The sequence below is a fragment of the Osmia bicornis genome, chromosome 14, assembly GCF_907164935.1.
Source record: "Osmia bicornis bicornis chromosome 14, iOsmBic2.1, whole genome shotgun sequence".
In the NCBI taxonomy this organism is placed as follows: Eukaryota; Metazoa; Arthropoda; class Insecta; order Hymenoptera; family Megachilidae; genus Osmia; species Osmia bicornis.
The window spans coordinates 719,768-732,687 of record NC_060229.1 but is presented as its reverse complement, the minus strand read 5'-3'; the positions used below and the strand labels follow the sequence as shown (position 1 = coordinate 732,687).

The 12,920-nt window shown below is 45.8% G+C and overlaps 1 protein-coding gene across 10 annotated transcripts in view; it reads right to left on the bottom strand.

Moving 5' to 3' along the window:
• The window catches only part of LOC114877061 (broad-complex core protein), a 52,172-nt gene that overhangs the window by 22,470 nt on the left and 16,782 nt on the right, over positions 1-12,920 (bottom strand). For 4 of the 10 annotated variants that reach the window (XM_029189169.2, XM_029189171.2, XM_046288642.1 and 1 more), the window contains exons 2-6: positions 12,002-12,203; positions 11,570-11,761; positions 10,544-11,129; positions 10,150-10,209; positions 1,052-2,757 (exon numbers count right to left, since the gene is read on the bottom strand). In XM_029189169.2, the coding sequence (XP_029045002.1) occupies positions 2,030-2,757; positions 10,150-10,209; positions 10,544-11,129; positions 11,570-11,761; positions 12,002-12,187 (1,752 nt within the window). In that variant the 5' untranslated portion in view covers positions 12,188-12,203 and the 3' untranslated portion in view covers positions 1,052-2,029. Of the gene's footprint in view, positions 1-1,051; positions 2,758-10,149; positions 10,210-10,543; positions 11,130-11,569; positions 11,762-12,001; positions 12,204-12,920 lie in introns of those variants that run through there. The other 6 variants (XM_046288643.1, XM_029189175.2, XM_029189174.2 and 3 more) reach the window with 3 other exon arrangements.

Here is a 12,920-nt window from a genome sequence, read left to right as displayed (position 1 = left end):
CTCATTCTTACACCACCATCTACCACCATTTTTTTATCCGAGCCGAGAGGGAGAGAGAGAGAAGAATTTCGTGCGCCCTCCTCTCGATTAGTCGCGCACGTTGCACCGTCACCCGACCAAGCCGTGCTCAAACTGTCTTTTTTTTTTGCGTTACTTTGGAACCACGTAATTAATATGCTTGCAGGTGCTACCAGACACACAGCATCTTCATCGTATGCCCATTTTACTTTTCATTGTGTGCGTGTATGTGTTTTTTTTTTTTTTTTTTTTTTTTTTTGTTACAACACGATACGACGTCCGTGCTTTCCGAGGAAAGTACCTTCTGCGAGCCGTCGTCTCACCATTGTCACCATTTTCTACTTAATCTCGATCGATCCACGCAGCTCTGCGAAGCAGCGCGTCTTCGTTTTGTCTCTAGAACTCTAACCGCTAGAAAGAAACATTTACAAATTCTCCTCAATGCGTTTGCAATATGCATCCGTAAAGGTGGAGTCGAAACACGATGACAATGGCTCGCGACTGTGTTGCAGAAGGCTCTTCCTTGTCGAAAGGCAACGTGTGCCGTACACCTTTCTTTTTTTTTTCACGATTCATCGTTGTGCTCTTTTTGGTTTTATTTTAGCATATTACGATAGTAGAGTGCAAGCAATTCCAAGATTCCAGTGAACGATCGTGAGCGATGACGTTAGTGTTTTCAGAGCACCAGAGATGTATCCATGTCGATGCATATTATTTACAGCAAGACAGAGCAGAGTAGATCTTGTAGGTAATTCGTGTGTGGATATATATATATATACAAGAGTATGTGATTTTTGGTCTAACGGAATGATGCGATGAAACGAACAGTTGGTTTCTTGGTCATTGTTTCACGGTCGGGTCATTGTGATTCGCACAGCAATCTCGACGCGCATGACGAGAAGAAACGCATCTAAATGGGAGAGGAGCATCTCGCGACGTTTCCCGACAACTCTATCCCACCGCCCAGGGTTACTGGTGTTTAGCAGTGAAACAACACAATTTCCATTCCTTCGAAGCGTGTTTTATTATTTTTTTAATTGATCTCTAAACGACATTTTTCACGATAATACGGTTCTAAGCATCGTCCTTTTACTGTTAAACAAAGAAACGGACCAGAAGCGATCGTCGCCCTGGCATGAGAAAGGCGAAGAAGGATCGCAACGGAAGGAGAAGCGGACGGAACGACGAGAAAAGAAAGGAGAGCTCATTTTTCGAGGCTCGACAGATAGATGGGTCACATTTGAAAACGCTCCGTCGGCAAGAGCTTCCGGTTCGACTGTTGGCTCGAACGAGGCGGAAGCCACCAGCAGCGCTGGTGCAATCGACGGGAAAAGCTACAGGGTTGAGACTTTATCGTGGTCGGTTACGCGGGGTGAACTACCTCTGGCTAGTAAACTCGGGGGTAGATGAAGAAGAGCACAGTCGTACCGAAGGAGAAAACTATCGATTTTGCTACGAAAAGACAGTCGTTCGAGTCGTGAACTTGGCATGGTATAATCCAGATGGCGGAACGTATTTCCGGTTTGCAAGGGATGGTACTGCACCTTCCTCGCGCAAACTGCATCGACTAGCTTACGGCGAAGCAGAGAATCTTGTAAAGGAAACGCGCGTGTTAACAACATCTAACCGTTCTCTTTGGCGTGCATCGAGGTAACTTGTTTCAAGATTAAGGGGACTAGCTTTAATCACGGTAACGCGATCGTTTCTCGCGAACGAAATGGCAAAACAACGTCCAATGGACGAAGCTACTGGCGGATATATGTACTATATGAAAATCTGAAATTAATACTTAATCCAACGATTTATACGAAAAGCATCGAACGGGACGTTTTCGAACGCGAATGGAAAACTGTCTGCTTCCTTTCTCATGCCGGGAATCGCGAACGTGGACAGTTTCGAAACAGTGCACGTTTTCCCTCGTGCTTTTGCTTCTCCGTTTCGCACGGTCCGCTTCGTATGGATCTGATGGCTCGGGGCGGAAGACGGAACCTCGGCGCAGAGAATTCGGTCACTAAACCATGGACGCTGGTAAATACGTGACCTCGCACTGTTCCTCGTGCTCCTTGCGCTCTTTCTTCGCGTGGTACTGGCTCTTGTGACTGACCAGACTGTTCCTGGACTTGTAACTCCTGCCGCATTGGTCGCAGGACAACGATTGCGGCACGTAAAAATGCGTGTCCGCCAGATGCCTTTGAAGGGACCACGCGCGGGAAAAGGTCTTCTGACAAAAGCTGCAGTACGTGCCACTGATCGAACGACTCGAATGCGAATGCTTCGATTCTTGGTCGACGCTCATCCTTGAAACTTCGCGCAACTTTGGCGTCGACTGATGATTACCGTTCTGCGTGAGCCAGCGTAGATCGGCAAAAGATACGGTTTCGTTCGACGCCGTTCCGGCTTGTTGTTGGTGTGGCCTGTTGGTACTCTGTTGACGAGTCTGCTGACTGTTAGCTACGTTGGCTGAACTTCGATCCGACTGCAGATCGATCTGCTCCGTGAGCAAACAAGACTCGAGTTCTTCGATCTTCGGCGACAGAGGTTCCGATTTCAGCACGATCTGCATCTGATCGTTAATGTCGTCTAAGAGATCACTAATCGGCAGTTCCTGGTGTTGCTGGTGTCCCTGCACCATCTCGCATTGACTAGTTCCTGTACTTTGGCTCGACTGGCCGGTTTGCCGTTGACCGTCTCCGTTGGTAGCGGACTGCCAACCCCCGTCCTCCTCGGCGACCTCCCGGTCTGCAACCAAAGAGGAGGGGGCTGAGTCCACCGAGATGTCAACCGAGATTCGCGCTGATCAATTAAAGAACCGACGATTCTGACGACCCTCGTTTCGTTTCGCGCCGAAAGGCTCGCGATCGCGATAGAAGAAGGGGTGGCAGCGCGTTCGAGACAAAAGAAGAGAAGATGACGAAGAAGAAGAAGAAGAAGAAGGAAACAACAGAAATGCGACGGCTCGCTTTACGACTAAACGGATACGGATGTTGTTAATCGGCCAGCGGTTAAAAGGAATCGTGAACACCGAGAAGACGAGGAACGAAGAGAGAAAGGAAGGATAGAAGGAGGGTTGTAAAAGGTGGGATAGGGGAGCTCAGGAAGGTAGGGCGAGTGTACATTCATCGTCTCATAAAAGCCAGTATAACGTCCGTGAGGATGAGATGTCGATACAAGGAGAGAGCAACGGTAGTAACAGGAGTAAGAGCAAGAGCAAGAGCAAGAGCAACAGCAAGAGCAGGAACATAACGGCGATGCTTCTTCTTTGCGGGATTTTACCCAGCCGGTTACCCTAGCAACGCAACCCCCCACGACCTTCCCCCGTTTTTCCGTGGTGCCGGGAAGGGGATATATACCTAGGATGCGTATTATTCTTAATAACCCCCGTATGCCGTTGCGCTGTATTATGACTGATGTTGACTCTAAGCGCGGAGAGCCACGGCGATCGATAGCTCGCTACCACCGCGACTACGAAACCGAGAGAGCGCAACGACCAAGGGAGGGCCAAGGGGTTGCAAAGAGGAGAACACGAAAGTCTGAGAGAGAGAGAGAGAGTGGTAGAGGATAGGGCCAAGGGATCGGCGGGGAGAGAAAAATCTAAGTAGCTTCCGGATTGGTTACGCTAGTCTTACGAACTTTTGAAAGAGTTACGTGGACAGTAGTGGGGAGGAGGAGGAGGAGGAGGAGGAGGAGGAGGAAGATGGGGAGTCGCGAAGCAAGGAGGAGGACGACGTCAGGAAGAACTACCTTCTCCTTCGACCGCGGCCGTCTTTCTATCCGGATGCGGTTGCGCGTTTCGCGAAATCACTGCGATCAAACGATAAGTCTTCTCGGATATTGAAAATCGTATTTATGCGTACTCGTTAAGGGGTATTAGCGGAAAATTTTCGCTTTTACTACCGCCTTGGAGGAAAATCCGTGCAATAAGTAGATGCAGCTTGGTAAAATTACGTAAAGTACGGATGAAATACGGAACGGATAAAAGAGCGAGAACAGAGCGGGTCAGTTTCTTTGAGAGGAACGTGCTCGTACGCTGATGGGAGTAGCGACGAGGCTCGAAACTAAAGTGCCTCAATGAATTAAGCACCGCAACCAAGTAGACCTTCACCTTGTCTCGAACCGTATACGCCTCTCTCAGAGAGATCCCGATCCACCCGATACGTAAACAAGCCTCGTTGAATTCTCGAAGCCGTCGCTGACAATTCCGGAACGAGGAGGATTCGCGACGACGCTTCAAGCCGCGCGCGGTGATCGACGATCGATCGCCGCGAGTTCTTTTGCCTCTCGGCTCTCTTACGTAACTCGTGCGAATTTGCGAAAAAAAAAAAAAAATGTTGCGTCGACTCGACCGACAGGTTGCACGATTTTAGTTATTCTCGATCATCCGATGGACTCAGCGACCAGAAAGCAATTCTTCGATGGAAACGTATCAGCCGTTTTGGAAAGTATTGCAAAAAAAAAAGATCGAGCCATGACAGCAAATGATATAGAGCGAAAGTGTAAACGCCCCCCTCCTTTCTCTCTCTCTCTTCTTGCTCTCCTGCCCCTCCCTGACCCGTCGTTCCTAGGCCCCCCTCTCTCTCTCCCGCCCCCGATTCTCATTCTCTCTCGTTCTGTCACGCTCCACCCGTCTCTGTCACACCCACGCTCACTGTTGCGCAGTTTTCGAGGTCACCTCAAGTTCATCATCGATAATAGCACAAGGCGAAAACAAGCAGCTAGACCTGGGCGTCCCCGATAAGTACATACTACAGATAAAAAATTCCGTCGGATTTGGTTCAGAACGAACTTTCGTTTGGCCTTGGCGGGCGCCGCGTTCGCGTCCGCGCCCGCAACCCGAAAGTAAATTGACAACTTGCTAGACGGATGGTTGGCTACCGAAACGACCAACGACAAATGGCTGAGTGTGCGAGTACGTGGTGTGCAGCGAGTGCAAGAGAATAAGACGGTTTAAAAAACAAAAAAATAAAAAAACAAAAAAAAGTATCGAGTAAATAGACGTATGCAAGGAGGACTTCGCGGACGTCACGTAAGCAAGAGGAGGCAGAGGAGAGGTTTTTGCACACCATCGGAATCGCCAACGTCGCCAGATGGCAGCATGAATTCCACGTTTCGCAAACAGGCCATTAGCAAACGTTACGTAACCCGAAATTTCTTTTCAAACTAGTTTCCTCCGGTCTTTCGATATAACGTCGCCGTCCCCTTCATCCCTTTTCACCCCACGCGCGCACCTATTGTTTGCCGGAACAAGTTTGTCCGGCGTATCGAACGATACGGCTGTTACCGATCCTTGCCTCCCTTCGTGAGGCTCGTTTTCGCGGAAATGTATGAAGAAAATGGCGTGGAAAGTCTCGAAGGTGGATCGCACGATGGGGCCACAGATTCGAGGAATTTGCTCGATTGTTGCGAAGTCAAAGGAAAATCAGTAGAATAGGTCGAGCGTGCGGAACATGTCCGGTACCAGGAACGTCCCGTGAAATAAATATTTGCTCGATGCGCTGCAACGCGCCCTCTTCTGATACAAAGAGACGGAGAAAGAGGATAAAGTGATCCTCGACTCCAGAGCCCGGCACCCGCTATTTTTATGCGGCCTGGCTGGCTTTTACAACAGGTTACCGCGCGGTTCGCAGGCGTTCGCGGAAAAGAGCAGAAAAAACGAACAAGAGAAAATAAAGGAAAATAAAGGGAAATAGCGGAAAAGAGAGGAGAAGGTCGAAGAAAAGGGAATGGAGCGCGATGGCGGGTGCCGTTACTAGCGACGCATCGAATCGGGCTCTTTTTAAACAATTTTAGTGCTCAGCGGGATACAAGCTAAGAATATCTAGGCCCGGGGAAAGAATTTCTCCTCTCTTTGCGATAATGACATCGAAACCGGCGAGAAACGCGGACATAGAGGCGCGGAGAGAGAAAAGAGCAGAATGAATAGATTTAAAATTAGACCGCGATAAACGCATCTTTCTGCGGAGCGTGTCGGCTGCTCTATGCAAAACTGCTCTTGGCCGCGCTCAATAAACGCGACCTCGCTGGCTGCGAAAGAAATACGCGTAAAATATGCCGTGGTCGATGATCGTCGATCGTACGGCCGCGCGCGAAAGCTTGCCGTACAATTTTATTTTAATTTCAAATGTTCCCTACGAAATTGACGACATTTCGGGAAAGAGAAGAGACGAAAACAACAAACGTAGTCCGAGTGCGAAAGGTTAACTGGCTCGATCGTATAATTTCCATTGTTTCGAGCGATTTCCTCTCGCTGATCTATAAAAATTGTGCATAACGGAGCAACGAATACCATCGGTTACCGGCACGGAAAACACACCTCCAACCCGAGGTGGCCAGAAAGAAACGAAGAAAGAAAGTAGGAAGGTTGAAAAACGAAGAGCAGATTTTTCGACGGGCAAAATAAATGTTGGCTAGAAAACATACACGAGCAACAGACACACTCTTTTGCCATATGCTCGCAGCCGCCTGGCTGTTGGAATAAAAAGACGTTAAACGAAGCGAGCAAAAGTGTCAGAGGAACAAAGAAGCTTGCTCACGCGCGCTGTTCTAAGGCTGATCGCGCGACAAGTGGTCGTACGTTGTACTTTCTATCTGGCACACGATTGTTTTTTACGTAACCAGACCATTACGAATTGAAGACGATTAAAACGGTGGACCGAAACACGCGATTCACTGACGCGAATAAAATTTCACTTTATCGCTCGTTGCCGGCCCGATAACGGTCTTTCTAAAATTGATCTACGAAACTGCTAGACCCTTGCTCCTTTCTTTCGATTACGCCTGATAAGTATCGCCATTCCTACTGCTAATACTACTATTACCACTATCACTATTATCGTTCGAGATCGTTTATCTGGTCGAGAAACAAGCATCGTGGAATACGGCAGATTGGAGTCACATTGAAAATCGAAGCCGGTGTCAGCATTTAATTTTAACACAAACCTAGTATGTCTGTCTGTGTGTACGTAAGAGAGAAAGAGAATGATCGTTCGACGTTATTGTCGTTAACGAACACGGAGTAGGTGGAAAGTTTCGCGGGACCGACGACCCTGCAACTATCTCGCGCGTTCATTCGGCTGAAACGTTGCCAAAATCACGGAGCTGCAACTGGCTCGATTCGATCTGAAAAATATGTCTGACGCTACAGAAACTGTACTAAGATTCGGATGCATACAACGCGGCCGTGATGTCAGCCTTAGCGAGATAAAAGTGCATTTTAGAATTTCAATTTGAAAGAGTGAAATTTTTGCAAAACGGGAAAAAGAATGACGCGGGATATCGTTTTTAACGAATCGTCCAAACAACCCGTCTATTTTTGCATCGAAATACCGCAACGACCTCTACGCTCGTTCGCTGCGTTTTGTTGTCTGCTGAACAGAGAAAACTGACAGATAAAGAGAGTGAAAGAGCGAGATAGAGATGATTTTTCGAAAAAAAAAAGAGAAAAAAGGTCGAGAGAGGATCGAACGGATTAAGACTACGGGTCAAAGTCAACCTCGCGAAACCAGCCACGTATAATTTAATGTGTCTAATGATTCGCAGTGCGCCGAAAGAACGTGAGTGGCGTACCAAGGTCGTCGTATTTTTAGTTAGGCCAATGTTTAGTTCGCCACGTCCGTCGGAGATAGAGGGACCTTGAATTTCGCGGATAACATCTGCGGCCTTATCGACGGCCCCTGATAACTTTTTCAGTACTAACCTAGTATAAGCCAGTCGTTCAAATATTAATCGAGAAGGCGGCGAGAGGCCACACCTGAATTTACTTAATGACACGCTGTCAGAATGCATTTATTAAAAACCTCCTCCTCCTTCCCGTTTCTTCTCCTTGCGAACGCGATCGCCGCAAGGCGTGCAGAACAATCTATCCAATTCCTTGACGAAACTTTCCTAGATACAAGAGACGCGGTAATGTCGTAATGCCGTGAGAATTATTCTTAATTTGTCTCGCGAATAACGAAGAAAGAGAAAAAGATGCAAAAAGCTGTTTTTTTTTTTTCACTCGGTCTATCGTCAAGATATTTCCTCTTACTATGGAAACGAGGACACCTGGTCCTTTCCCGATAAAATTCACACGTTTATCATTATTAACTGTGTTTACCGTTTAACCCCCAACCCTGGAGAACGACACCCTAATGCGTAGACCGCGTCGCGAGCTACGATAGATTGGGCAAATTTCTTCGGTCGATGCAAATTCAAACGGGGAAGAAAAAAACAGAAAATAGAGATCGCCAATAAGTGGAAAAATGTACAATAACGCGACCATATGGTACGCACGTCGGGGTCAAATGTCGCTCGAATAATATAAAAGAGTGTGACAAACTTGGTCGACCTATCACATCCTCTTTCGTAATTGGAAACGAGCAGCAAGCTGCAAAGTGTTCTCTCCTGACGAAGCGTTTCACAATTATAATTACGTACAATTACGGGTGTAACTGTAAACTTTCGGATTAGTACGTACGATAACGTCTGTAAAATACATATAATAAAAAGAAACGTGTATAATATATAAATATGATATATATATAGATAAAAATATGTAACCAAAATACGTATGTATACATGTATACAGGAAAAAGATATAAATATATGTACATAATATTTGCAAATATATAATAATAATAATAATATTGTAAGCAATGTCATAATGCTGTCGTATCGGCGATATCGCGGCAGCGGCTTGTATTCCGTTACCAAACGTTCATAATAATGGGACAACACTGATACAAAACTTGACGACGAATTGGACAATACGAGCACGGCACGTGTATAATAAATAATAATACGAACGATCATCAATCATCGATAAACGACGCTTGACGCGAAAACTCACGATACTCGAAAAAAAAAAAGCATTTTCGTATGATAGTATCGGATAATATCTACTTTTACTACTCGTTATACAAAGAGAACAGTCTGTCGCTGCATCGTTAATCGTCTCAACTTCTTCTGTGCTTATCATTTTTTTTTTTCCATTTAAGAGGGGACAGGGATATATTTCGTTGCATTTCTTTTTTTTTATGGTTGTTTACTTATGTTTTTCATTAGACATTATATATGGTAGCGATTGCGGCGGATACTTTGTACAGTGATGCCAAACAATGATGGTATATTTTTTTTTGTTCATCGAAATTTGGTGCCAATTAAAATGATCGCAGCGAATTCGACGACTTGACTCGAGCGAATGTATCTGCTGCTTGCTGTTTCATAAGGGAAGGAAAACGAAGAAGAAGAAGAAGAAGAAGAAGAAGAAGATCCTCTTCTCGTTCGCGACTGTCTATGAATCGTATCGATCGTGTACGTGTTTTCGTTTCGTTTCACGAGAGGTACAAAGAGCAAACGTCGTAAACAATTTAAACAGATTTGTTGTCTTTATGTGCCGAAATATGATAAATAGTGTTACGTCTTGTAAAAGTCCGGCCAGATTTATCTGGTGCTCAACGAATACCACGAAGTTTGAGGAAGAGAGCGAAGGGGAACCAAACCGATAGCGACACACGAAACAGATAGGTCAGCAGATAAATTCCTTCTAACGTCGCGCGAATTCGTTGATAATCGCGCGGGCGAGAGAAAGAAAAAAAATATAAGTGAAGTTATGACATCATGAAATGCAAATGCAAGGCGATTCGTAAGTATGTACCGTATAAGGAATGATGATATCAATGATTTTTGTAACGCATGCCAATTAGAAGAAGTTTTAATCGTCCAAGCAGACAGTAGTGCTCTTTCACCGCAACCAAATAAATAATATACATATTTATATATGTATAATGTATATATATATATAAAATTCATTCTTGTAATTCGTGATTTTGTTAGTGTTTGATATAACTGCACAAGTCTTTTTTTAGTTACTTTTTTTATTAGAGTGAACCGCTACACCGCAGACAATTGCGGCCACGATGTATCGACTGTCGGTGGAAAATAAATGGAACAGCATAGAGAAAATGCCCAACGGAAAATCAAAAGAAATCAATGCCACGAGAGAATCTACTCGGATGTGATTTACACAACGATCGACACACAGGGACAGGATAATTGCAGCAAGGGGGAAAAGCTCTTTCTCTCGGTCCAGAGCGTTCTCCGGTGGCATGATTCTAATGATTTTTCAGGACAGAGCTAATAGTAAAACGTTCTTACCTTGCGAAGTTCCTGCCAAGTCCGGTGATTGAAACCCGTGGCCCAATCCTGGAAATTTCACTATCGTCACACGTAGCAACGAACATTCTTTCGGTGTTAGAGATCAAACAACGGCCTGTACGCAGCATCGCAATTACTCCAACGAAAGAATCGTCTGCGATCGTGAAACGTGAGGAACGAATGAAAACGAAAATGGATGACAAATAAAAAAAAGGAGTGATGAATGTTTGGAATGAAATGAAATGAAATGAAATGAAATGAATCGAAACAAATGTTGAATGAATGGAAAAAAAAATTTAAAAAAAAGAATAATGAAATGGCATGGAAAACGCAGATGACAAATAAAATTGGTCAATGCGTACAGGCCCAAGGGAAACGCAATCTGCTTACGTACCTGACAATGGCGTGTGTTCAGGGGCGAGCGCTGCCATACTGAAATTAAAGCTTCCAGGCGTGGGCGGGAAAATTTTCGTTTCTGACAGAAAATTCGAGGAGGGTGTGTGCTCGGATTCGACCTCGTGCTCGTTACTGCTGGCAGAGGCCGGTGGTCGATCCGACGCCGCTGCACCAGAGTCGGACGAGTCCTCGTTGTTACCACCGTTACCGCTGTTACCACCGGTCAGCTCCAGTGGCTCACACTTGATGTTGTCTTCGAGGGGGCTGTTCTCCTCGTGGACGCCGTTACCCTCGACCTTGCTCGACAGATGATTATTCTTCACCATCGAGAAATCCGTCGGCGTCGCGTCGTTGTTGTTCAGCGGCGGCGACGGCACCCTCGGCTTCTTCGCCGATTCATCGTGAGGATCCGGCGTTCGTCTCTCGTTCCTGCGTATCTGTGCTCTGCGTAGAAGTTGTTGCACGGTCGTTGGCGTCGAGGTAACCGGCGTGGGTGGCGAACCACCCCGTGGAAAGCTCTCTTCCAATTTCTCGTGGAAGGGAAGATGATTACCACCGGCAGCCAACGCGCGGACATGGGACAGCTGGAAACAGAACGAAAAAGAAGAGGGAAGAAGCGATGGTAGATGGAAACTTCGTTCGCTTTCGGATGAAAGAAAGCGTCTCTTGCAAGAAAATAATTCAATAACCGACAATTTCTTTACATACGCGCATGCTCCCGGGAGCACGATTACGATTGCTCGCTTTCTATTTGTAACGAACAGCCGGTTATCTTTGTTTGCTTGACCTATGACAATTATGGATTGGAATCAAGATGGATACACATTGTGCAGCAAGATAAGGCGCTCTTTAGTTAAAACTCACGTCTCTATCGCAGAGATAACATGCAAAGCATAATCAATTTACGAGGTACGGGCCTCGATATTACACGGATGGCTGATATTATGGTGTATTCGAGGAACTATGAACGAAGAGGAAGAGAAGGAGTAGGAGTAAAGAGGAGAAGACTGGAATGCTCTCTTACCTCGTCCCTGTCTGTTTGGTCCGTCTGTTGCGTAAGCCCTGATACCCTGAGGACTTCGGCGGTCTTCAAAAAACTGCTAAGGGAACGTTGGTGCACGTTCACTTCCCCGTGATAGATGAACTCCACCAACGCGTGCAAGTCACTGAACGCTACATCCTGAAGTACTATCACCGGGTGTTTACACGGTGTGCTCTGCAAAAGGGGATGCAGGGAAGAAAAAAAAAAAGAGACATTTTCTCGCATTAGTTAAACATTGACGTTGCACTCGATAGATCGAGTCGAAAACGGTAAGGGGGTTGAAACGAGGGTACACGTATACGGAGCGATGGAAGAAGGGAAGAAACGGAGAGAAAAGAACGGACTAGAGGAAAAATAAGAGAAACCCGGGATAATAAAACAGAGGGCGATGGAAACGAAAGGGGTTTATCTTACCTTGAGCAATTCTCTAAAGTAGGGACTGCAAGCGGAAAGTACGACGCGATGCGCTTTGAGGCTTTTGCCATCGCAGGCCAGTGTGACGTCCACGAAATCCTCATCATCCCTCAAGTTTTCGAACGCAGACGTTATACTGCTTTGGTAATTATTCCATCGCAGACAAAAGTGTTGCGTATCTACCATCGTTATGTTTATTCACCTATAATCAGAGAGAAATAATGTACGCTATTTAAACCCAGCCGAGCTTATCTTATCGTCGAATAAAACTGTTATGTTTCGCCCGGCGAATGAATCAAGGAACGCATTAACGGACGGTTCTAGGATCGGCTTGTTCGACAGGAATCGAAATCTACCGGTCTCTTAAAACTTTCTAGTCCCGATAAGCCCTCTGATAAAATCTGAAACACCGATAAACGTCGATAGCCGTCGATTCGAAATAAAAAAAAAAAGAAAAACACTGTTGCAACACGCATGCAGCGTGACCGAGCATCGGTGACCTCGACCTTTCCGCGTTAGAGATGAAATAAAAAGTACAAAATAAAATTTTAAAAAAAAGGGAAAAACGCGAAAATTTGTACGTTCGATAAACGAGGATCATGGATTATATAATATTTCGGCATCGCACGGTATTTAACCAGCATGTTTATCGTAGGTGTGGCATTAGAACAGATGTTAATTTTCTTTACACTCTCGGAGAGTCACGAAAACTTATGTAACTCGCGAATTAATGCGGTGGCGATTCGCTTAGCCGAGAGGAAAGGGTTAGAGTGGTGGACCAAAGGTGTCGTACAACGGAACACCTATATCGTTCGCTCCGGCAGAATATAAAAACGCGAATAGAAAAAGCGCGGTCTCTTTTTCGCTAGTGCGGATATTGCGGAACAACACTTGTTCGAGATTTTGCTCTATTTTTGCA